This window comes from Microcebus murinus, chromosome 11, assembly GCF_040939455.1.
Source record: "Microcebus murinus isolate Inina chromosome 11, M.murinus_Inina_mat1.0, whole genome shotgun sequence".
Taxonomy (NCBI): domain Eukaryota; kingdom Metazoa; phylum Chordata; class Mammalia; order Primates; family Cheirogaleidae; genus Microcebus; species Microcebus murinus.
The window spans coordinates 44,845,693-44,872,738 of NC_134114.1; the positions used below are offsets into that span (position 1 = coordinate 44,845,693).

Below are 27,046 nucleotides of genomic sequence, written 5' to 3' on the forward strand. Positions count from 1 at the left end.
GTATAATTTAGTTTGCAAGCACTGCCTTTAGGCTGAAATCATTTAGCTGTTATTTACTTTATGTCAATTTATTAGAAAAATAAAAGGTTAATTGTCAAAATGCAGTCTCAAAATAAATGTTTTTGTTATAAACAGATTGACCTGGAGAGCATCTTTTCACTTAACCCTGATCTTGTACCTGATGAAGACATTGAACCCAGTCCAGAAACACCTCCACCTCCAGCATCCTCAGCCAAAGTCAACAAAATTGTAAAGGTCAGTGATGAAAATTCACAGCAGGGTGTGTGTGTGTTAGGTGTGTATGTTCTGGTTTGAACTTGTTAGGATATTGAGGGAATGCTTTAAGTATTGAGATTAATTTGCTTTTTAAAAAAACTTTCATTCTTTCTGCTATCCACATCCATATGTACACACAATACTTTTAAGGATTGAGGTTGTCTAATTCACAATTACGACAGTCATTAGAAAAGAACCTAGAAATTACTTGCCTAATTAGGATTTTTCCTGAGAGTAGTAGCTTTTTAGGAGATATGAGTCAAAACCATTTGCTTGTTAGTGTTTGTTGGTGAATACTTATGACTTTGACAAAGGAATAATAGCTGTTTATCTATGAATACCAACTCTGGCAGTCAGTGAAATGAAAATTCTGCTGTTGATATTTATTAAAGAAAGATTTGAAATGACAGCATGTAATTTACTTCTGTTATCTGTGAAGATAAACCTTAAAACCATGCTGTATCTTCCTTAGCAATTTTATCTTTACAGAAGTTAAAATCACATTATTTTTACTGTTTTTAAAAATAATTCCTCTTCTTTTCCCTCGAAACCCTTCACTATTAAACATTTGTATCAAAATACAACTCTGGCCGGGTGCAGTGGCTAACGCTTTTAACCCTAGCACGTTGGGAGGCTGTGGTGGGTGAATCACTTGAGCCCAGGAGTTGGAGACAAGCCTGAGAAACATAGCAAGACCTTGTCTCTACAAAAAATAAGAAACATTAGCCAGATGTGGTGGTATGGGCCTATAGTCCCAGATACTTGGGAGATGTAGCTGGGATGGGAGGATCCCTTGAGCCCAGGAGTTTGAGCTTGCAGTGAGCTAAGATAATAGCACTACATGGCAACAGCTTGGGCAGCAGAGTAAGACCCTGTCTCCAGAAAAAAAAGTACAGCTCCATTTAAACCAGATACTACCACAAAGTTGTTGAATCTGTAATTCTTTGTGTTCAGTTGAGGAAGCATTTATTGATTTTTTATTTTTTTTCACATGGTGCCAGGTACTGTGCTACTGAAATACAAAGATGAGTGACATGGCTTTCAACCTGTAAGAATTTGATTATCTTGTAGGAAAGACATAATAAGCATCCACATACAGTATGATAGAAGCTTAATGATACCAACAAAACAGTCTGTTATGTAAGCAGTGCATATGAATATAAAGCAGATTTTCAATTCATACATTTAATCATATTGAGGGTCACTGCTTAAATGTCATTATTACCACTTATAAATGGATTCTTCTTCATATTTGGCTTCAGAACTGTGGAAAATCTTCATATTAAGTTTATTATTGGTATATCAGTAACAACCTTTGCTATACAAAAATTCCTGGAGAATTTTATAAAATACTGATTTCTGAGCTCCACTCTCAGAGATTTAATTTTGTTTTATCTCAGGAGGCCTTAGCATCGATGTCCTTTTAATAGTACCCATCTGATTTGAATGTGCAGCCATGGTTGGAGAAAAACTACATTATTTGATATCTTTTTTTGAGGTGAATAAAATTAAATCTGAGTAAATGAATAATACGACCAAAAGTTTGCTGTCTTAAAACTCTAATAAAACCCTTTTAGGATTACTGCTGATAAACATTTCATAGTATTCTGATAGTTTAACCAGGGATTCCAAGCTCTCTAGAACTAACATTTTATGATTTATCCCCTGATATCCATTTATTACATGTTTTTGGCAGGATAGCATGGTGATTAAAAACACAAATCATAGTGAAGCTGCTTAAATTCTCTGCTTCAGTTTTCTCATCTGTGAAATGGGAATAGCAATAATAATAGCCACATAGGTTTGTAAAGAAAGTCCTTAGAGCAGTACTTGGCTTGTGTTAACTGCTGAATATTTTTAGAGAGAGTAGGAAGAGAAAATACCTCATATAAGGGAATTTTGAATATTGATAGCATTAGTAATAAGTCATTAGAAGATAATAGTTTTTCTTCATTTAGTTTTATATTGTATGTATTTTGTATGTATTGTATGTTGTGCATGTCTGCTTTTGTTTAAAAAAGCTGAGATTATATTATATGAGGAATAAAGAAAGAAAATATAATAAATGTTTTTCCTTTTATAGAATCGACGGACTGTGGCTTCAATTAAGAATGATCCTCCTCCAAGAGATAATAGAGGTAAAAAAAAACTTATCACTTAATTTTGCCTGTTGACTTTTTACTATGTCCCTGAAAAGGTTAATCAGAAGTAAGTACTACTCTTGATGACGTTATTCATTTAAAACATTACATGGCTAATTTTAAGATGGTATCTTCTTGATTTCCGAACACAGTATCAATAATATCAAAAAAATGATTTTAAAAATATATATGATGAATATGAAACTCCATGACATATGCATATTTTATTCATCTAATTTATTCAATAATTTGCAGATTGGAGGAGAGTATTATGAGAAAGGAAGGAATGGGGCAGGAGTCAGTTAATTGGTTGATTCACAAAGGTAAACTTAATCATCACATTTATCATGATTTTCTGGCTATTGGGTTACCAAAAAGGATCATGGTTAGCTTTGGAGTCAGCTAAAGAAAAGTTGCACAGGTGCATAAATTGTGTAGTTACCTGAAGGTCTCCCTTCATTTATTTTCAGTCACAAAATGAAAAACATAATTAATTTCTTTTCTACTATTCAGCAGTTCAAAATTGTCCTTTGTGATAGTCATGTTTTTCTCTGTGGGGTGGTGGAGCAGGACAGACAGAAGTATTAGAGGAGAGATTAGAAGTAGAGGGAAAGTCCTTCAGTTTAAACACTATCCTTTGAATCTTGTTAAAATTTATATTTCTTTATAAGAGTTTATATTTAATTTCATATCCTTTTTTCACCTTTATAATATCCACACTGGGAAATTCTCTGCTGAAGATTAGCATATTTGCAAAGAGTGGGATTTGGAATATAATGAGGGTTGAAGAACTTTAAAGTTTTACCTTCTGTACAGAAACTTTTACTTTCTGTATAATGTGAATTTTTAAAAACGAGAATGCAGTCTGAAATCTTAAGACATGGAGGGGTTCACATATATATTTTTAAATGATTATTAAAAATCAAGCTTGGCTTTGATTTTATGTAAATTATTCAGGTTGAGTTTTGTAGTTAAAATTACATTTTTGAAACTAAGTCTGCACATATTACATTGAAAACCTCTTCTGGCTTATGTCTGTTCATTGAACAGAATTGATTTATATGTGTATAAATGAAATATGGTATGTATAAATAGAAAACTTGGCAATTTACTGATGTAACTTTTAAGTAACAGTTTTTTTGAGATATCTCTTCATTTTACCAAAGTTAGCTTTTAGTGATTTTCTGTTCTGAATTTAAAATTTTTTTACTTACAGTGGTGGGTTCTGCACGTGCACGGCCTAGTCAGCTTCCTGAACAGTCTTCCTCGGCACAACAGAATGGTAGTGTTTCAGATATATCTCCAGTTCAAGCTGCAAAAAAGGAATTTGGACCCCCTTGTATGTAAATTATGTATCAAGGATATAGTCATTTTTGGGCATACATGTATTCTCTCTTGGTCATTCTTATAAGTCTCCAAATGGTAACAATTTCATTGCAAACTTGATTGCAGATTTCTTTTTACCACTGTGGAAAATTTACTTTTTTTAATAATTAGTTTAGTCTCTTAATTGGGTTTTTAAATGTATATTTTGGATCAAAAATTTTTTTGTGTGAAATTTTTTCAATTGCTTTGAGTTTGAAATTCTGGGCACATAACAATATGTCAGATGTTTCAGAAGACAGTCTTGTGCTTCTTGATCCTTTCAGTTTAAAGATCTGTGATCTAAACCAAGAGATGACATGTATCAATATGTTTGAGTCATTTTTCTGGACTCTCATTTGTTTATTGTCCTGTTCCTAGTTTTGATAAAGAAGCTCATAAGTAGAGCTCATGTAGATGTTATAGGCATGCTTTGTCACTGTGTACCTTTTTTGTGTGTATGTGGTGAAATCATATGTAGAATTTTTGAGTGTAAGTACAGTACTCTAACAAAGAAACCTATACATACTACAGCTCATCTTTTTCTTTCAGCTCGTAGAAAATCTAATTGTGTGAAAGAAGTAGAAAAATTGCAAGAAAAACGGGAAAAAAGGAGACTGCAACAGCAAGAACTTAGAGAAAAAAGAGCCCAGGTTTGTAACAAACATATATTTTCTTTATGCACAAACCAAGGATTAGACTGTATCGATCAAAGTGATTGACTTGTGAAAAAATAGTTGAGCAATTCATTTCAAGAACTTCATGAATTCCTTAAATTGACATTGAGGAATAATACAGACTTCTGTGAAAATAAATTACCATAACAGATTTTTGTTGCATTTACTTTTCATGTCTTAGTATATGTTAGCCTCAGAGTTAGCCTCAGAGTTTGTTCCATTATGAATAATAAGCCATTGTGTTACAAAATTATAATGTTTACAGTATAAGGTTCAAGAATAATAGGCTTTTTATTTTAAAATGGTAACAAAACTATTTAATAGCAATGGGAAAATTGCATAGAGGATTGGTCTTTTATCCCCCTACAGGTCTTCACATATTAGAAATTGTGTTATTGTACGTACAACTCCCCGAGTGTACTGATATCTATTATATTCTCAGAACTTGTTTACTATAGTAAATCATCAGTATTATTTATTTAATAGTATGTCCAAATACCCTTAATCATGTTAAATTACCAGTTCAGATGTTGTGTTGTGAAAATGTAGACCCAGTATAATATTCAACCTGAATAAATCAGCTTTTATCTGAAAGAGACCTGAGTATGGCTAATTGGGTTTTAAAATAAATAGTAAATTTCGTAGTCCATTTCTGACAAAAAATAAAAAATAAAAAAATAAAATAAATAGTACACAAAATAGGTTATCTACTGATATTTAGCACAGATGCCACCTGGTGTTTTCTATGGGTACTTCATAATACTTAAACATCTTTGTGATCTCTTAATTCTTATTTCACATTCTGCTTTTCAGTTGACATAGTTGGTGTTATTTCCTAGGTTAATTGAAAGTAAGTTTTAGTAACAGTTTTGTAATTTAATTACATTCAAAAGAAATCTGAATACGATACATAAAAAAATCTGATTTCTTAAAATGTTCAATTATTTATTGTTCATGGCTAGGAGAGGCTATTAACTATTACTATTTGTATCTTAATCCGAATTTTCTCAGTTTTGAAGCAAAAAAGTAAATTGCAGTCAGCATTCACTAACATGAACTTTAAAATTTTTAAAAATTGTCTTGGCTCCTTTAAATTCTATGTCCTCTACAATTTGGAGCTGTTTTATCATACCTTAGTTTTTTTTAAGAGAGTCAACAAAAAAATAGGAAATGAGGATAAATCCATATTTCTATTAATACTTTGCTAAAACATTGGATTAAGAAATTAGAAGAAAAATCTGATTAAATGAATTTTTCTAGAATTTCAACTTTTCTAGAGTTCTTTGCCAGTGGTGAAAATTAGCACTATTTCTCTTTTGCTCCATTTTCTAAGATAATTAAGGTGTATGTTTAATATAGATTTTTGAAATAGGTAAAGAGTGGCTTTAATTTGGAGTTAACAGAGTACATGCAGACTAAGAGAATTGTTTTTAATATGGAGGTGATTCTGAACATATTAAACCTAAACTCTGAAACTATATCATCTTCAGTTTGAGTTTGTGCTTGGTTATGACAGATGACTCAATCTATTTTAATTTTCAAATCGTATATAACTATAAATGCAACAAGTACAACATTATTGCAATTAGAATAAATGGTGAATTCTCTCTGTCTTCTAATAGGATGTTGATGCTACAAATCCAAATTATGAAATTATGTGTATGATCAGAGACTTCAGAGGAAGTTTGGATTATAGACCATTAACAACAGCAGATCCTGTAAGATTCTTTGTAAACCATTACTCTGGAACTTTTTATGCTTTAAATAAAAACATGTTTGATACTCACTAAATTCATATTGCATTTGCTGTGTTTTCCCGAAAATAAGACCTACCCATAAAATAAGCCCTAGCAGGATTTTTAAGCATTTACGCAATATGAGCCCTACCCTGAAAATAAGACCTAGTGATGGGCGTGGCTACGCAGCCTATCTGCACAACCTGTGCATTTTGTGGTGGAGCAATAAAGAAGACCCGACCAGCAGTCTTTCTCATCTGCCCCATGAGAGCTCTATTGGCTCGACATGAGAGATCGGGGCCAATGGTTCTAAAGGAAATAGAGTCACAAGAAATTCAGGATGGAATTTGGGGTTTGGAGAGTTATGATAATGTTCCAGAAGAAGACGACTTAACTATATTTGAATAAATGTAGATTGTTGTACCATACTTAAAAAAAATAACACATTCTCTGAAAATAAGCCCTAGGGTGTCTTCTTGAGGAAAAATAAATATAAGACCCTGTCTTATTTTTGGGGAAACACAGTAGCTATATGTTGTTTTTCCTCTCCTAATTGGTGCTCATTCCCCATGTTTTAAGAAGAAAATCAAGAAATAATCCACATTTATGCTCATTTCCCATAATTTGATATATGAGATGTCCTTTTCAAAGCAAAGCTTCCTTGTCTTTGGAAGGGCAGAGCAAGAGTTCAGGGGGTGACAGCAGAAGACACAGTTTCCTTCCTGACTGTCAGTTATACTTTGATCTCAGTTCCAAGTTTATTTTCCTCTTTGGCTTGGACTATAGATCCCACCGTCATTCCAGTTTACTATTAGTAATTTTTTATTTTTAAATACATTTTATTCTGTCTTTTAACAGTAAGTGATGGTTGTTGAGGGCTACAGTGGACTAGAAATCTAGTACTGGAAAAAAATATTCTGCTTTTTTACTCCTTTCCTGTTAAAGAATGAGAACTTACTAGATAGGGAATACTTTTTAAGTAACTGGTACTTATAAAAATAATCCACCTGACCTAGGAAATAAAAAATGTGTTAGCTACAAAAGATACATTTGTGTTGGTCAGATGTATTATACAGAATTCAGTAGAATTGTTCATGATATTTGTAGCCCATATACTTTAGGCCTTGCTACTCCTCCATGTGTTTCACCTACTAAATCTAGGCTCATGTTTTAGGACAGGAATTGGCAAACTTTTTCTGAAAGAAGCCTGAAAGTAAATATTTTTTACTTTGTCACAACTATTAAACTCTGCCATTGTATTGTAAAAGCAACCATAGATGATACATAAACTAATGGGTATGACATTTGTTTTAATTAGTGTGTTTCAATAAACCTTTACAGAAGGAAGTAGTAGGCTAAATTAGGCCCACAGGCCATACTCTGTTAATTCCTGCTTTATAATTATTATTAAACAGAGACATGTATTGGGAATATAAGTTTTATGCAAAAATACTTATATATTAGAATTAGCAAATTAAATTGTTTAAATCATTTTGTTCAATAATCTCCAGAGAATACTGTTTATTGCTTATAGTTATCTTTGCCAACAACTTTCCCTATGATCAACCTGAAAAAAATGCCACTTGGTAGAGTAGAAATTTTTACTTTGCTGGGTACAGCACATCTTGAAGTGTATAAGGCAGCTTCTTAACATGAACTTAATGCTACTAAAAATAGTACCCTTTACGAATTTATTTTGTAAGATGACAGTCCACCAAATAACAAAATAAGCAAGTTTCTATTACATTGAGAATTTTGGAAGTAATTTTATCTGACAACCATTAAAATTTGTGTAAAGCTAATTTGTTTTTAAAGCTTACCTATTATATTTATGTTATATGTAAATTTCTGAAGCCCCTGGAGGAAATATTACACAGTTAACTTTACAGTGTTTTACATAACACTTATAATGACAGAAATAAAATATTTTTTATTTTCAGATTGATGAACATAGGATATGTGTTTGTGTAAGAAAACGACCACTCAATAAAAAAGGTATGCTGCTTAATGAGCTCTAATAAAAGGTTGACTTTATCTTATTTGTAATGTATTTTAATAGCACAAATCAAATCAGTATGGAAAAATGTAAATCATTTCCTTTCATTTGTATGTACCCATTATGCAGATTTCTATGGTTAGACTTGTTGGTTTGTTATTGCTATATGAATTATTGCCATTCCTGGTTCTTGCTTCACAGAAATCTTTATTTTTTTTTTTACTTTGTTCTTGAAATATTTTCTTATTGAGTGGCATGTTTATGGGATATTATCTTCATATTTACAGAACTTGCTACTTTTATATAAATTCTTACTACTTGAAATAATTTTTGCACATTAATTTGAATGCTGTGAGAATTACTGGGCATTGATTTTCATTTATTCTTTTAGAAACTCAAATGAAAGATCTTGATGTAATCACAATTCCTAGTAAAGATGTTGTGATGGTACATGAACCAAAACAAAAAGTAGATTTAACAAGGTACCTAGAAAACCAAACATTTCGTTTTGATTATGCCTTTGATGACTCAGCTCCTAATGAAATGGTTTACAGGTAGGTAAATTCTTTTTAAGTCAGAATTTTGTTCTAATGCCATTTTGTTCACCACTCTGAAACTTACATTGATCTTATAATATTTCTCCAGAGGTGCTATATACATTTTTTCATTCGGAGCTTAGACAAAGAAAATGTCATACATGTTATGATGAATGAACACTTGTTCTCTAAAATCATAGTTTTCGTTGCTACTTGCTAATATATGTATCACACGCAAACTGTATATGTAGATAAGAAATTTCTAGAAAATGTTAACCTCTAGGAATGGAATGTGATGAGAAGAGGACTTCTAAAATACCTGTTGTTGGCCGGGTGCGGTGGCTCATGCCTGTAATCCTAGCACTCTGGGAGGCCGAGGCAGGTGGATTGCTCAAGGTCAGGAGTTCGAAACCAGCCTGAACAAGAGCAAGACTATGTCTCTACTATAAATAGAAAGAAATTAATTGGCCAACTAATATATATAGAGAGAAAAAATTAGCCGGGCATGGTGGCACATGCCTGTAGTCCCAGCTACTTGGGAGGCTGAGGCAGCAGGATTGCTGGAGCCCAGGAGTTTGAGGTTGCTGTGAGCTAGGCTGACGCCACGGCACTCACTCTAGCCTGGGCAACAAAGTGAGACTGTGTCTCAAAAAAATAAAATAAAATAAAATACCTGTTGTTGTCAATCATAAATTTGTCTAAATCTTTATTTAGCATGTACCACCACTGAATATGAAAAAGTTCTGTAAATCTACTTGCATTTGCCTGATTTTATCATCTTTAGGCTTGGAGATAGTTTTAGTACATGAGTTTCTTATATGTTTATATATTCATTTCATAAACAATTCAAATTTACATGTATTGTACATTGATATCCCAAATCTTTGTACCAAACTTAAGTTTTCATCAGTTTTCAAACATTCATTTCTAATAATTATAACAGATAGTTTTAGCAGAATTGCTATTTTAGTTTATATTGCCTGTCTTTTGTAATTACCTGAATACTATGTTTTGTTGCCCTTTAATTTTATAAAAATGACTGGAAAAGAGAAAATTACAGTTAAGACTCCTACGAATTACAAGTGTTACAAATGAAATACTGTTGAGACCAACTTCATTTGTCTTTAGCCAGTAAACTGGAAGTTCAGCTGTAAAAGAAAAAGGATAAAGTTAAAAAACACATGAATGCTAGATAGAGATATTGTGAAGAATGTGTTTAAAAGGAAATTATAATTGTAAATTGGCCAAGCACCCAATTATTATTAATGTTAAGAGACTAGGTTAAGAGACTCTGTTGCCCAGAGTACAGGAGTGCAGTGGCACAATCATAACTCACTGGAGCCTTGACCTCCTGAGCTCAGATTATCCTCTTGCCTCAGCCTTCCGAGTAGCTGGGACTACAGGCACACACCACCACATCTGGAGAATTTTCCTTCTTTTTTGTAGAGACCAGGCCTCCTGATATTGCCCAGACTATTCTCTAACTCCTGGCCTCAAGTGCTGGGGTTTACTGGCGTGAACCACCACGCCTGGTCTATAGATTCATTTCTGCTTCTGTTTGACCACAAATTTCTTCTGCTGTTTTTATTCTGTGCCTTCTTCAGTTTTGCCTTAAAAAAAAAAAAAAAAGAGTTGTATAAAGTATTCCACTTATAGATTTGCTTTTTTATTGTACTTTTTAATACTTAGTATACTTTTCAGTACTTCACTCTGCTCAGTGAAGAAGCGTTTCTTATCCCTTCTCACCTTTTTATTTTAACTCTAGCTATGGGTTATATCAATATGTCTAAAAAGTAATCCAAGCCATAATATCTAGGCATCCTTTTCCTGAAGCAAGGCTATCAACTCAGAATTTAATGTCTTATAAGCACAATTTTTATTCTTTTCCCTTAGGTGTAAATTACTTGTCTACATTCAAAGTAATTATCATTTTTCCATTTATTTAGACAGTCTGAAAATAATTTTTTGCAATTTTTTTCTCTTTTTCTATTGAGATTACAACTTTTTAAATTCTATTTCTTTTGAAATTGTAATTGATAGTTCTTGTTTGTTTTCATTATGTATGCCTTATTATGTCATTATTTATTATGGAATTATTGATTGAAGTTATGCTTTAAGTAATTCTAGGATATGGTTATTTAAAACTTTTGGCAAAGATTTGCTTAAAATCTTGTTATAAGATTCATTTATTAATAAAATACTTTGTATTACTTGGTATTACTTTTGATATTTAAATATTGGCAAAACATTCTGACCGATGCATTTTCTTTTTAAGGTTTACTGCTAGACCACTAGTGGAAACTATATTTGAAAGGGGAATGGCTACATGCTTTGCTTATGGGCAGACTGGAAGTGGAAAAACTCATGTAAGTAATTGAAGTTACATCCTGGTATGAAGTTATACTTTCTTTTCCTTATAACTTAATTCTGAGACTTAAATCCTTGAGAATTATTCCTGAATAATGTCTGTTCTTCATCTTCTTTTTAAAATACAGACTATGGGTGGTGACTTTTCAGGAAAGAACCAAGATTGTTCTAAAGGAATTTATGCATTAGCAGGTAACATTCCTTTTCACATTTAATTTGGAATATTCTTAAATATTATTCAGGTCACTTTGAAATAAGGTTTGACAGTATTGTTCAGCAACTGTAATGCTTTAGCTACTGTATATTACGACAGTTATAGGTTATTAGATGGCTTGAAATGAACTGTAAGATTGAGTTTTGGGGGGCAGAAATCTTGTTTTGTTTGTGTAGGTGGACTGTAGCACGTTGTTGGAGGTTAGTATTGTTGCACAGCTGAATTGTAAAAAGCTGTTTGATACGGTATGAGAATAACCTTATTTTGACCATCTATGGTTTCATGCTATTTGTAAGGAGAAGTAATAACATCCTTTTATGGAATATGGAAGGAGAGTAGCTTCTATTACTATTTTCCTATAAAATTCAATTCACTTTAGGTGTTCATTTTTATTGTTGATTTTATTATACTAGGTAATGATTAGCTGATTCTTCTAAAAATAGAAAATTTGAGTTGCTTTTTAAAAATAATATTTGTTAGGCCGGGCGCTGTGGCTCACGCCTGTAATCCTAGCACTCTGGGAGGCCGAGGCGGGCGGATTGCTCAAGGTCAGGAGTTCAAAACCAGCCTGAGCAAGAGCGAGACCCCGTCTCTACTATAAATAGAAAGAAATTAATTGGCCAACTGATATATATATATAAAATTAGCCGGGCATGGTGGCACATGCCTGTAGTCCCAGCTACTTGGGAGGCTGAGGCAGGAGGATCGCTTGAGCCCAGGAGTTTGAGGTTGCTGTGAGCTAGGCTGACGCCACGGCACTCACTCTAGCCTGGACAACAAAGTGAGACTCTGTCTCAAAAAAAAAAAAAATAATAATATTTGTTACATCTAATTTTATGTATATGAAATTCTTGGTAGCTCGAGATGTCTTTTTAATGCTAAAGAAGCCAAACTATAAGAAGCTGGAACTTCAAGTATATGCAACCTTTTTTGAAATTTATAGTGGAAAGGTAAGTGGGAACTTGTTTTTAATTTTTTTTTTTTTTTAATTTTTATTTTTTAAAATTGTGGTAAAATATACATAATATAAATTTTGACATGTTAACTATAAGTTCAGTGGCATTAAGTACATTCATATTATTGTGCAACCTTCACCACCACATATTTTTATGTATATGTGGGATTTTTATGTTAGAGCTTATGTTGTAAGATTTTTTTAAATGTCCTTTGAAACTTTCCAGAGTCAATATTGAGCATTACTATCATTCTAATAATAATTATTATTTTAATCTCTGAAATATTTTCAAACCCTGGCTCATTTTTATAGAACTGATACTTTTTTCTATAGTTTTCTGATTTGAATATGGTTTCTCATAGGTGTTTGACTTGCTAAATAGGAAAACCAAACTAAGAGTTCTAGAAGATGGAAAACAGCAGGTTCAAGTGGTGGGATTACAGGAACGGGAGGTCAAATGTGTTGAAGATGTACTAAAACTCATTGACATAGGCAACAGTTGCAGGTAAAACTCATTTTAATTAAGAAAAGAAACTTCAGTTTTAGATACTTCAGGTATAGCATAAAAACAAAGTGAGGATATCATTCAATACACCTTGGAAGTAAAAGTCATTGCTCATAAAAACTGTTGTTACTTGTAAATTTGAGTGACTTCTATTATATTGAAACTATACTGCAAATATATTAGAAATATACCAAATTAAATTATATAAATCTGGTTACATTTAAGTGTCATCAACTGAAAGTATCTCATCTCCATTTAAATGATGAAAACTGGCTAAATAGTTGTTTTTAATGAAAATACTGTGGTTTTGAACATGTAACTTGAAGTTTTTATGTATCAAGATATCTTTACACATTGTAGAACATCTGGTCAAACATCTGCAAATGCCCATTCATCTCGAAGCCATGCAGTGTTTCAGATTATTCTTAGAAGAAAAGGAAAACTACATGGCAAATTTTCTCTCATCGATTTGGCTGGAAATGAAAGAGGAGCTGATACTTCCAGTGCAGACAGGCAAACTAGGCTTGAAGGTGCTGAAATTAATAAAAGCCTTTTAGCACTCAAGGTAAATAAAATATATTTATTTAATCATGAAAGGTCTTTTACTTTTGACTTTAATTTTCTTTACTCAGTTGCAAAACAGTACTTGTTTTACCTAATAAATAGAGAGGTTTTCAAAATTTAGATGTTTATGATGTGGCAGTTATAGATTTTATTGTACCCCAAATTTTTCCTTGCATACATTATTCATTTTTTTTTATTATTTCGGCATATTATGGGGGTACAGATATTAAGGTTTCAATAAATGCCCATTTCCCCCCCCCCAACCCCACAAGTCTGAGTCTCCAGCATGACCATCCCCCAGATGGTGGACAACTCACTCATTATATATGTATATACCCGCCCCCCTTCCCCCTCCCACCTGCCCAATACCCTATTACTGTAGTACCTATGTGACCACTTAGGTTCAGTTATACCAATTTGTTGGTGAGTATATGTGGTGCTTGTTTTTCCATTCTTGGGAAACTTCACTTAATAGTATGGGTTCCAGCTCTAACCAGGAAAATATAAGATGTGCTATATCACCATTGTTTCTTAGAGCTGAATAGTACTCCATGGTATACATATACCACATTTTATTAATCCATTCTTGGATTGATGGGCACTTGGGCTGTTTCCACAGCCTTGCAATTATGAATTGTGCTGCTATAAACATTCGAGTGCAGGTGTCTTTTTTGTAGAGTGTCATTGGATCTTTTGGGTAGATGCCCAGCAATGGGATTGCTGGATCAAATGGTAGATTCAGTTGTATCGCTTTAAGGTATCTCCATATTGCTTTCCACAGAGGTTGAACTAGTTTGCAGTCCCACCAGCAGTGTAGGAGTGTTCCTCTCTCTCCACATCCACTCCAGCATTTATTGTTCGGAGACTTTTTGATAAAGTCCATTCTCACTGGAGTTAAGTGATATCTCATTGTGGTTTTTTTTTTTTTTTTTGAGACAGAGTCTCACTTTGTTGCCCAGGCTAGAGTGAGTGCCGTGGCGTCAGCCTGGCTCATAGCAACCTCAATCTCCGGGGCTCAGCGATCCTACTGCCTCAGCCTCCCAAGTAGCTGGGACTACAGGCATGCGCCACCATGCCCGGCTAATTTTTTGTATATATATTTTTTTAGTTGGTCAATTAATTTATTTCTATTTTTGGTAGAGACGGAGTCTCGCTCAGGCTGGTTTCGAACTCCTGACCTTGAGCAATCCGCCCCGCCTCGGCCTCCCAAAGTGCTAGGATTACAGGCGTGAGCCACCACGCCCGGCCTCATTGTGGTTTTGATTTGCATTTCCCTGATGATTAGAGAGGTTGAGCATTTTTTCATATGTTTGTTAGCCATTCTTCTGTCTTCTTTAGAAAAGTTTCTGTTCAAGTCCTTTGCCCTCTTTTTAATAGGGTTATTTGATTTTTTCTTCCTAATTTTCGTGAGTTCTAAGTATATTCTAGTTATCAGTCCCTTATCAGATGCATAGGATGCAAAAATTTTCTCCCATTCTGTAGGTTGTCTGTTTACTTTCATGACTATTTCTTTGGCTGTGCAGAAGCTTTTCAGTTTGATCATGTCCCATTTATTTATTTTTGTTGCTGCTGTGATTGCCTTTGGGGACTTCTTCATATACTCTTTGCCTAGGCCAATGTCTAGGAGAGTGTTTCCAACTTTTTCCTCTAGAATTCTAATAGTTTTATACCTTAGATTTAAGTCTGTTATCCAGCGTGAGTTGATTTTTGTGAGAGTTAAAAGGTGTGGGTCCTGTTTTAGCCTTCTACAGGTGGCTATCCAGTTTTTTTTTTTTTTTTTCACAGTTCATTCAGCATCAGAGGCTATCCAGTTTTCCCAGCACCATTTATTTATTGAAAAGGGATTCTTTTCCCCAGCGTATGTTTTTGTCTGCTTTGTCAAAGATTAGATGGCTATATGAGGATGGTTTTATATCAGGATTCTCACATCTGTCCCACTGGTCAATATTCCTATTTTTGTGCCAATACCATATTGATTTAATTACTATAGCTTTGTAGTATAGTTTGATATCTGGCATATTAATGCCTCCCATTTTGTTTTTGTTGCCTAGAATTGCTTTTGATATTCGGGGTCTTCTTTGATTCCATACGAAGCGTAAAATTACTTTTTCTATATCTGTGAAGAATGCTGATGAGATTTTAATAGGTATTGCATTGAATCTGTAGATCAGTTTGGGTAGTATGGACATTTTGATGATGTTGAGTCTGGCGTTCCATGAGCATGGTATGGATTTCCATCTGTTTATATCCTCTGCTATTTCCTTCCTCAGTGTTTCATAGTTCTCTCTGTAGAGGCCTTTTACCTCCTTGGTTAAGTATATTCCTAGGTACTTTAATTTCTTTGTTGCTATTGTGAAAGGAATTGAGTCTTTGATTTGGTTCTCAATTAGATTGTTGTTGGCGTATATGAATGCTTCTGATTTCTGTGTATTGATTTTGTATCCTGAGACTTTACTAAATTCATTGATCAGTTCCAGGAGTTTCTTGGTTGAATCTTTGGGGTTTTCTAGATATAATATCATATCATCAGCAAACAGTGAAAGTTTGATCTCTTCTGCCCCATTTGGATACCTTTAATTCCATTTTCCTGTCTGATTGCTGTAGCCAAGACTTCCAGCACTATGTTGAACAGAAGTGGAGAAATTCTCCTTTCATACAGCACACATTATTCATTCTTTTTAGATGGATTATGGGATATGTGAGTTTGCAGGCCAATTCTGAGGGTACCTAGATAAATTCCAAGGGGCCTAAATCAGTCATTTTTTTTTCTTGTATGAGGGCAAGAACCACAGAATCGAACTAAGAAATAGTTTCTCAGAAAAACATGGAATGACTTTCAGAAAGTTAGGCCAGGTTATTATATCTCTTCCTTTAGTAGAAAAGCAAAGATAAAGACTATAATAAAGTATCTGGGTTTTTTTTGGAGTACCACTTTAAAAATTTAACTTTTGACAGTTATCCTACTGCCTGTCACTTTTAAACAGTAGTCATAGTGTTTAAACACTAGTGCAGAAGTATCTTTTGGAATAATAAAGTAGGTTTAGTTGTCATTTTTCATTTTCTTGAATAAGCACTTACTGGAATATCTATCCCAGAGGTCCTCAAACTTTTAAACCAGGGCGCCAGTTAACTGTCCCTCAGACCGTTGGAGGTCCAGACTGTAGTTAAAAAAAAACTATGAACAAATTCCTATGCACACTGCACAAATCTTATTTTGAAGTAAAAAAACAAACGGGCAAGAACACCTGCATGTGGCCCGTGGGCTGTAGTTTGAGGACACCTGATCTATACTATGCTACAAAACTGTTAGTAGAATTTTCAGAGCTGATCAGACTTTAAATATTAGAGTAAAAAATCTTTTAAAATATGTAAATTAAGATTACTCTTTATGAGAAAACTTAATTTGTGAGACTTGTCTTCTTAATTTTCAGGAGTGCATCAGAGCCTTAGGAAGAAATAAACCTCATACTCCTTTCCGAGCAAGTAAACTCACTCAGGTGTTAAGAGATTCATTCATAGGTGAAAACTCTCGTACCTGCATGGTAAGTTTGCATTTGTGTGTTGCTTTATTTGTTTTATTTTAATCCTCAAGGAATAACTATATAATATTTGTTGAAAATTTATAATATATGTTAATGACAGTCATTTGAATCCTTTTATTGTGAGAGATACAGTGATATTTAAAATGTGATCCCTGGCAGTCTGATAGAGAGGATTATATTGCAATTATAGTTCTTTCTACTAATTCCAACATCTGGGTCTTCTTAGGGCTAGTCCCTTGATTTCTTTTTTCTTGCATGTAGGTCATACTTTTCTATATCTTCATATGTCTAGTAATTTGGGTTTATATCATATGTATTATAAATGAATACTTTGTAGAGAAGCTGGCTTTTTTTATGTTCTGAATATTATTGGGTTTTGTTGTTTAAGCAGAAGTTAACTTGTTATAAACTCTTGTTTCCCCTGTTGTGGAAAGCAACTGGAATTGAAATCTGTTTAATTATTTTAGACTTAGCTATGTTGCTTGTAGCTTGCTTTGTGTATGCCTAACTCAGCAGTCGCCAGAGATTTGTGCAGTTTATATGTAAAATTAGGGTTTCCTCCTCTGTGCTTTTCTCCTTTCTGAGACAGACTTCACTTTTCCAGCTGCTGCGATCCCAACTTCGAAACTATGTCCTTTAGTTGCTTAACCAGTGAGACTGCAAGTGTCTTCTTTCTTTATTTATTTTTTATTTTTTAGAGAGAGGGTCTCACTCTGCCACCCAGGCTGAAGTGGAGTGTAGTTGATCATAGCTCATTGTAACCTCAATCTCCTGGGTTGAAGCAGTCCTCCTGCTTCGGCCTCCCAAAGTGCTAGCATTATAGGAATGAGCCACTGCAACTGGCCAAGATTATAAGCTTCTAATCAAGTTTTAGTTAACCTGTGTGACAGCAGCAGAGCTTGCTCTCTGGCAAAAAGCTATTTTAAAAAAAAAGGTGTGTGGGAGCAGTCACTCAGTACTACTACTCCCTTCTAAGCTCCTCCATTTTCTACTAGATTTGGATCATTTTCTTGTGCCTTCAGAGTTGTTTATCTTTTAACTGGGCTTTATAATTATTATCTGATTATGGGTATAAGATAGCAACTTATCTTGGAGTTGAGATATCATTAATAAATCTTTATTTTTAAATAACCACAGTAAAATTTGACCTCAGTGAACTTTATGTCAATATTATTGTCTTGATCATTTATAACATTTTCTTTACCTTTGCATTTTCCCCCTATAGATTGCCACAATCTCTCCAGGAATGGCATCCTGTGAAAATACTCTTAATACATTAAGATATGCAAATAGGTATGAGAGTTTTTTATTTTGAAATTTGAGGGTAGTAGTAGAGCAGTATATAGTATAATTTAATTTCTGATAAGGCAAATCTTGCTACATTGTTCTTTCAATTTTTAAAAAATTTTTTTGCATGTTATTCTCTAAGATGATATTTAGAATCATTTTGTCAAGTTCTAAAAATAAGTAGAAAATGTGTTGTATAATTTGGAAAGAATGCAAATTTTTCTTATTATATTAAGACTCTAAAGTAAATGAATATTAAGGGACATCTATTTCTTAAGTTGTTTCACTATCCTGAAAAATATTCCTGGTAATATTAAATGCTATGTGTGGGAATCTAGGGTTTGAATAAGAAGTTACAGCACTGTTCTTTCTGGTCCTCTCTGTTGGTTACATTTTGTTACTCATGTTAATAGTGTTATAAACATCAGCAGACAAATGGGTTTTACACACGAAGGACAAAATGCATTATAGGCTATTAAAGCAGTTTATTCCTTAGAGTCACAAAATGCCCCTGGAACTTTAAGTTATGATGGGCATATTTATATTTGTTCCATAGATTTCTTCCCCTCTGCTCTTGTTTTGAATTGATGCTTATATAGTTTTAAATTTCTGTTATCACATGTTACATTTCTGATTTTAACCTGGAGGTAAAATTCCTCTTTGGAATCTGTTTCTATGTAGAGATTCTCTTAAGTTTGCTGGAAAAAAGTGTTTGTCTTTTTTCTTTGTTTTAATCATTATGGAAATCTTATTTTTAATCCTTTGTTAAAATGTGAAATACATATGCATATAGAAAAGTACCCAAAACATAACTGAATAATGAATACTTACAAACCAAAAACTCCTATCACCAGATGGGGAAATAGACCATTGTCAGCCCCTCAAAAGGTTCCCAGCGTGCTTTTCCCTGATCACAAATCCTGAATAACATTCTTAAATCCACTGATCTCTACCCTTATATAACCATTGTCCCAACTTCTGTGGAATAATTTTCTCATTTTTCTTTTTAAAAATAGTTTTAATATCTATGAATGTATCCCTGAGCAACACAGTTAGCTATATTTGAACTTTACATAAATGGTTCAAACCCTTTGTGCTGTTGTATCATGCTGCTTTTGTTTCAACTGAAGAGATTTTTTTACATAGTAGTAAACCCTGTTGGAAAGTATAAACCTATTGACCTTTTGTAAAAAGGTATTAAAATACAGTAGCTTCTTTAAAAATGTAATAGAACTACATTTATAAATATACAGCTATTGTATTTTTAAAATTTAATCTCTTTTGAAGTTTGAATTATGAGCTCCTGGCTGTAAATCTTTGTTGTGTTACTTTCAATTGATCTTTGTCATTAACATTTTTGGTATGTGGGATTTTTATAACTAATTTAAAATGCTTCTTATTTCAAAATTGCTCATTGGAGAGGTGAGGAAAAGCTTAGTGTAGTAGAATCTTTCCATGTAGAATTAAAACAAACAGAACCTCTCAGTGTCTTAAGACTTCTGGCTGCAAAGGATCCCCCCACCCCAAATATTGTGAAAATGCTATGTCTGGCTATTCCTCTAGTTCCTTTAGGTCAAGTAAAATGTTTTAACCTATTATCGTGTAACATAACTCATTTGCAACATGACTAACCATTTGGGATAAATAATTGTCTCACTTTTGTTTCCAAATCTTTAGGACTAAAGATTTTCATCCTCCCTTGATAGCTAATTCATGTCAATGTTTTATGACCTTAAGAATCAATAACTTTTTTTTATAGTCAAGCAGAATTCATTCTTCTTTAATATTAAATTTGCCTCACATTATTTAGGCCAATATTTTGAGGTGGTGGTATAGGTACTATTACATTAAAATTTCCATATTTTTAGGAAATTGGTTATCTTTGAAGTGTTTAAACTTCTTGTTTTTAATACTTAGCATAGTGATTGAAGAGTGTTACTTCTCAAGACAAAGTGGTACCTGCTTCACTACTTAATGGCAGCAGAACCTCAGGAAACTTACTTAACCTCTCTGTGCCCTTGTTTCTCATCTTTAGAATGGAGAGATTAATGACCATGTTCATCTTAAAGGATTGTTTTGAGGAGTAACAGAGGTGATCTGTGTAAAATATTTAGCACAGTGCCTAGAATATACTAAGTGCATTAATTATTATTCCTGTTGCTACTTTAGTGAGCAGTTCTGTCTTAAAAATTCAGTTAGACAGATATGAAAACATGTTTTTTCAACTCCTTATTAGTCATAATCATATGCTTTGAAAATGTTTTATGGGAGTTAGGGGATAGTTTGTAACAGTATACATTGCAGCTAAGTGATTAAGATGACAAATCCAGCTGTAATCATATGACAATTTAGGGTATTTTAGAAGAGAGTAGAGGGGAAAACTTCTAGAGTGGAAGGAGTGGTTGTCCCAAGGGAAAAAAAGTAGTATAATATATATGAGAAACAGACAGTAGCATCTGTCATGAAGCAGAGTACAATCTTAGGGTAATAGAAGATATCGAAGTGATTAGGTCTTGAGTAGAAGAGTGATTAAGAGTTTTTAACAGCATATTTGAGGAATATGATTCCTGTATATAGTTTGGGTTGGGCAGGAGAGGTTTGGAAAGAGGAGAAATGTGTGGATGGAGCTAATGGGGTGTCTAAATTAGGAGATTCTGAAGCAGGGTTGGGAGTGAAAAGTGTTAAGTTAGTATTAGAAATTTAGATTTGTCAGCATATGTGGTAAATAAACTTTTCAAAATGACTGTTTTAAAAGATAAAGCATAGATGAATCCAATATTGAATCTTCGACAGTAGATATTACCAATAGATTAAAGAATGATTAAAAGTAGAAGAAAATGTTAGTTTGATTTATATATTATATATTTGTATCATTGGTTTTTGACTGTTTCAATCTATAAAGAAAGGAATTTCATCTAGTTTGACCTGAGAGAAGTGATAAGGGAAATAGAGAATAAGGTTAGTATATTGAAGTGTTTAATAGCATGGGGTTTGTACTCAGGGCTAGGATTTAATTTCAGTTATGCCACATTCTCATTGAATGACCTTGGGTAAGAGACTTTATTTTTCTGAGCCATTTTTCTCATCAATTAAAGGGAGATAATATCGCAAGATTGTTGTAAGGACTAAATAATGCCTAAAAATTACTAATCCTAATAAATAGTACCTACTGCTGTGAAACGGGGTTGGCTCAAAAAAATGTAATAATTTAGGTAAATGTAATTATTACAGATATTAACAAAAGTAATTTTTTAGAAATTCCATTGCTAAAGGCTGTTCTGCAATGAGGATTCATGTGAATCATCAACCACAGTAAATTGAGTGAATATTTTTCTCAGTTAGACCAAGGATGCTTCATAGCTACTACCATTCTGGTGGACGCATGGCAAAGAAGTTAATTCATTACAAACAATGGATGCCTTAAGGCATTGGACTTAATTCCCTCGTGTTCTGTTTGAAAACTGCAAAAAATGTTGAGGTCACATTGATGCTATTAATAATAAAGAAAATAGTCATGGTATTGACCACATTAGGAAATTAGATTGTGTTGTGTAGTTAAATAAGGGGCATTTCAAATTTAGGTGATGATCTAGTTAAACTTCTAAGAATGATTGTGAGGAAGGGGAAAATACACCAAAAAGGAAGGATTTAGGACTATAGAGTTAGGGGATCAGTACTTCTTAAAAACTTCTTTAAATTGTATTTTTATGAAATAATATTCTAAATACATTGTCACAATATTATATCATTTTTTAAACAAAATAGTACTAAATGAAAACTTGGAATGTGCATTGCTGTGTTTACAAGAGCATTTTCTTTTAATTTGTTGCTGTTTTGGTACTGCAGAGTAAAGGAGTTTGGAATTAGTCCATCAGACATTCCCTTCTCACAGGGTAGTGGCAGTCGCCCTGATCTCTCTCCTTCTTATGAGTATGACGACTTTTCTCCTTCAATTACCAGGTCTACTTCATTCTATACATAAGATATTTATTTTAATAGTTTCTTTTGAAGTGTGCTTTGTATAAATATTTCATTTACTTCTTTTGTCCTGGGCCATTTTAGTTTTCATTATCATTTCACTTGCCAGGTGGTATTTGTACTGCATGATCTGCATTCTTATGTCCTTTATTAATTTATTTGCTTTAAAATATTGATTTAGAATTCGGGCTTCTTATTTCCCCCTCATATTTTTTAAGGATGATGTCACTTTTGCATATTTACTATTAAAAGACAAATAATTGTCTTGCTTGAAATGAGGAGTTTAACTTTATTCTGTATGATCTTATAACTTTCCTTGTCTACAAGGAAATAAGGATCATCCTGACTTAGAAAGTGTACTCTTTCCCAGATGTGTAAATTTAAGTATAATGAGTAAACATTTTTTAAATGATAGAACTTAGAATCTTATGATCTTTATACATTTTGGAAATAAAATTATTTCACATGTAGCTATTTTAATTGAGCATTGCAACTACCAAAAATCTGCCCAATGTATTGAATTTTCTGTTTTGGCAATGATCCATTATTGATCTAATTGCCATTGTTAACATTACAGTTTCTTATTTTTTGTTGAAATACTGAATCTACATACTTCACTAATTCTTATTTGTTGTGCACAATAATTATATTTGAAGTAATAATAAAGTGACCTAAAATTAAACAACCAAACATCCCTTTAGTGTTTCCACAGATTTCAGATAAATTTGACTTATAAAGGTGACATCATCAATCTTAGTATGTTAATTGCATTACATTTATATTGAATAGTTTATATTTTCTTGTTCCTCTGCATAGGTGTTTGTTAATTTTAGATACCACTTATGTATTTATAGGGTGAAAGAATTGACGGTAGACCCAACCGCTGCTGGTGATGTCCGTCCAGTAATGCACCATCCACCAAACCAGATTGATGACTTAGAGACACAGTGGGGTGTAGGGAGTTCCCCTCAGAGAGATGATCTGAAACTTCTTTGTGAACAAAATGTGAGTGACTTAGTATAATTGTAATTGATCTAATCTTAACTAGTTCATTTCATCAGTAACAGAACTTAATAACTGAAAACTCTCATCTAAATCAGGGGTCAACAAACTATAGCCTTTGGGCCAACCATCTGTTTTATACAAATAAAGTTTTATTGGAACATAGATGTGCTTATTATTCATTTACAGATTATTCTGCTGCTTTCTTACCACAACACCAATGAAAGAGACTATATGTCTTACAAACCCCAAACCTTTATTATCTGGTCCTTGAAGAAAGTTTACCAACTCCCTGATCTAAACCTTTTTCTATCCTGATTTTTATGCCAATATTAGAATTTGAGAATTTTAAAAATTAACATAGGGGGCTGGGTACGGTGGCTCATACCTGTAATCCTAGCACTCTAGGAGGCCGAGGTGGACGGATCACTCAAGGTCAGGAGTTCGAAACCAGCCTGAGCAAGAGTGACACCCTCTTTACTAAAAATAGAAAGAAATTAATTGGTCAACTAAAAATGTATAGAAAAAATTAGCCGGGCATGGTGGCGCATACCTGTAGTCCCAGCTACTCAGGAGGCTGAGGCAGAAGGAACACGTGAGCCCAGGAGATTGAGGTTGCTATGTGCTAGGCTGATGCCATGGCACTCTAGCCAGGGCAACAGAGTGAGACTCTGTCTCAAAAAAAAAAAAAAAAATTAACATAGGGGAAAACCTTAAGAATTATACATAACAATATATCATAAATAAAGCTTAAAAACAGAAGAAATATGGACACGTATGTGAAAGGATTCACATACTATATTAAAATCAAACATGACATTGGATCTTAATGACAAGACAAAAAAAAAAAAAAAAAATCAAACATGACAAAATGCTAACATTCATTAAATCTGGTTGCTTTTTTATATGTTTGAAATTTTTAATAATATTTCATACTTTAAATTTTGATTCCCCAATTACTCAAAAAAAAATGAAATACATGCCCATTGTATAAGGAGAGAAGGTGTAAAGAAATATAAAAGCACAAATAATACATATACTTTCATATAATTGCTTTTAATATATTGAGGGGGTGCTTTTCTGTGAGATGTAAAAGTTATTTAACTTTATTTTTAAAATGTATATTCTGTATAGTTTTATATAATTCTGTACCTGCTAAAAATCCTGTGGTGACATTTTTTTCTTAATTTTTAAATTTTTTATAGTAGTCCAATTTCTTGGACTACTTGGATTTCTTGGTAGACATTTTCTTATAATATTGAAAGGTAGCATTGATTAGTTGCTTACCACATGACATACATTTGGTAAGCATTTTACTTATCATCTATTCCAACAACTCAGTGTGCTAGATAATATAATTGTCCCTACTTTTATAATTTATAGTCTAAGAAGTTTAAGTAACTTGACTAAGATTATACAAATAAAAGTGCTTAAGCCAGGAATGGAGCCTAGATCTTTGTTATTCCAGAGCCAAATTTTATATTAATTAAACTTATTGCTACTACAATATAATATTCTATGAAAACACTATAACTTTAGTTGTTATGTTGTAATACTTTCTAGTGGATATTAAGGCCAAAATATTCTAGAGTAACAAATAGATATACTACTTTTCTTTTCCATATCCCTCTGTATTACTAAAACGGGGCTTAAAGCAGCAATTCTTAACCAGGGGTGATTTGTCGCCCCCCCATCCCCCACCTGTGGCAAAATGTGTGTAGACAGTTTTGGTTGTCACAACTAAGATGATGCGGCATGATGTAGTGGGTAGAGGCCAAGAATGCTTTTAAATATCATAAAGTGTAGAGGACAGCACCTTTACCTCATCCCTGCAAAATGTCAGTAGTTCCAAAATTGAGAAAATCTAGTTCAAAGTAAAAGTTCTAAACTTTGAAACATAGACGATAAAGAATTAAAAATGAGATCTTGGCTTCAATCCATCACCTGTCTCTATAAGTTTTGAAAGAGTCTGTAGTTGCTGTTAGAATCTTTAAAGCAAACCCTGTATTGCACCTAGATATGGTACATCCCAAAGATACGAAAACCAGCACAAGACAGGCACTGCCTATAGCAAATCTTTCGTTTTATTTTTGCATCTTTTGGGCCTCTGCAGGGCCTTAATTTGGAGAGGTTAGCTAGGTGACTAGAGCTAATCCAGCGTTTTTGTAAGTATGGCATCATGAGTTCTTATAGCCTTCATGTTTGAGAGAGTGTGCATTTCTATTATCTTTACTACCCCGGGGAATTATCTTGAGGTGGTTCAGCATTAGCCTTTAGTTAGTAATGGTACATGTATATATATTCTTATTAAGTGTTAACAAATAGATTAAAATGAAATAGTATCTAAGATAGGCTCTAGAGTGCAAACTAATGCAGGCAGATAAATTAGAATAATCAAATGCATTAGAATTGCAGAAATAGAAGATATTTTTATAGACAAAAGTATTCATAGTAGACTTTATGGAAATAATAGGAACTTGCCTTAGTATCTTGAAGCAAAGAAAAGAGAATATTCAGGGCTTGAAGGGTAGGTGGCTAGAAAAAAATGAATAAAGGTGTATTGTATGTGTGTGTTCATCAGAGAGAGTAAAAGAGAGAGAGAGAATATAGAAAATGCCAGCATGTCCTGATGAAAAGCAGATGCCTATTTTCCCAAAGAGAAAAGTTCTTTGGCTAACTTGACTCTATAACGTTTAGGGACCATATCTTATTGATGAGAGTCAAATGTCTGCTTATAATTTATTTAACCAAAATATGTATATATATTTGGAATCATGTATTTTATTTGAAAAATGATGCTTTTTCTACTCACATTTTATAAAAGTCATAAGTAAATTTTTTATTGTTGCCTTTATCACTAAAACCACATATTAAGAAAATAAATTATTAGATACTAGAGGAAGGAAGCTCAAAAAAGGAAGTTAAGCTTCGGTAGTTTTGACTTGATGTAAGACCAAAATATGAATATGTTGTATATACAGTCAGTTTTCCCTTGGTATATGCAGGAGATTGGTTCCAGGATGGCCTGCATAGACCCAAATTAGGGCACACTCAAATTCCTTAGTTGACCCTGCAGAACCTGCATATACGAAAAGTCAGCCCTCTGTGTGACTTGGGTTTTGTATCCCACAAATACAGTATTTTCAATCCATGTTTGGTTTAACAAGTTGCATAACTGGACTTGCATAGTCCAAATCTGTGCTGTTCAAGGGGCAACTATATATGTGATTTTTATGTTGATGAATTAAAATTTTGGATTGTCAATTGAAATTTCCATTAAAAATTGGTAAGCAAATTACACAGTATAATTAGGAAATTAAGATTTAGTAAGAGTTCGGTCCTTCAGAACACTAATTTGATAGTCACAGTAATAAAAGACATTATCTTTACATCACTTAAAGACGTTATCTTTATATCTCTTTTAAGAAAAGAAACATGTATATATATATGAATTAAATTGTTAGTGAAAAGTAGACAGTACTGAGGAAATATTTCAGTATGTTTACAGCTTGCAATAAATGTAGTTTGGAAAAGTTGCACTATTCCAAAAGAGATTGTTTTTTTATAGTAGTTCTGCAATACTCAAAAATTAAATTTGGGTTGTCTTATTGGGAGGTACATTAAATATTTTGACCCATAGAAATTATGGGTTTGCCTTTTGCATATATTTTAGTGGTCTTTACCATTCAAGTTTCCTCAAATTCTAAATGACATTTTTGTAAATGATATTGATAAATTACTTTGATAACATTTAAAATAAAAACTTTACATAATAATTTTTAAACTATTTTTATTTTAAGGAAGAAGAAGTTTCTCCACAGTTGTTTACTTTCCATGAAGCTGTCTCACAAATGGTAGAAATGGAAGAACAAGTTGTAGAAGATCACAGGGCAGTATTCCAGGTAAAG

At 33.0% G+C, this 27,046-nt stretch overlaps 1 protein-coding gene across 4 annotated transcripts in view; it reads left to right on the plus strand.

The window, feature by feature from the left end:
* The window catches only part of KIF2A (kinesin family member 2A), a 69,450-nt gene that overhangs the window by 31,319 nt on the left and 11,085 nt on the right, over positions 1-27,046 (plus strand). The window contains exons 3-19 of one of the 4 annotated variants that reach the window (XM_012784040.3): positions 136-255; positions 2,360-2,414; positions 3,634-3,699; positions 4,332-4,432; positions 6,079-6,174; positions 8,133-8,187; positions 8,580-8,742; positions 11,000-11,090; positions 11,220-11,283; positions 12,164-12,255; positions 12,623-12,765; positions 13,126-13,330; positions 16,761-16,871; positions 18,097-18,164; positions 22,005-22,118; positions 22,991-23,141; positions 26,939-27,040. In XM_012784040.3, coding sequence (XP_012639494.1) covers positions 136-255; positions 2,360-2,414; positions 3,634-3,699; positions 4,332-4,432; positions 6,079-6,174; positions 8,133-8,187; positions 8,580-8,742; positions 11,000-11,090; positions 11,220-11,283; positions 12,164-12,255; positions 12,623-12,765; positions 13,126-13,330; positions 16,761-16,871; positions 18,097-18,164; positions 22,005-22,118; positions 22,991-23,141; positions 26,939-27,040 — 1,797 coding nt within the window. Of the gene's footprint in view, positions 1-135; positions 256-2,359; positions 2,415-3,633; positions 3,757-4,331; positions 4,433-6,078; positions 6,175-8,132; positions 8,188-8,579; positions 8,743-10,999; positions 11,091-11,219; positions 11,284-12,163; positions 12,256-12,622; positions 12,766-13,125; positions 13,331-16,760; positions 16,872-18,096; positions 18,165-22,004; positions 22,119-22,990; positions 23,142-26,938; positions 27,041-27,046 lie in introns of all 4 variants that reach the window. The other 3 variants (XM_012784039.2, XM_012784042.2, XM_012784043.2) reach the window with 3 other exon arrangements.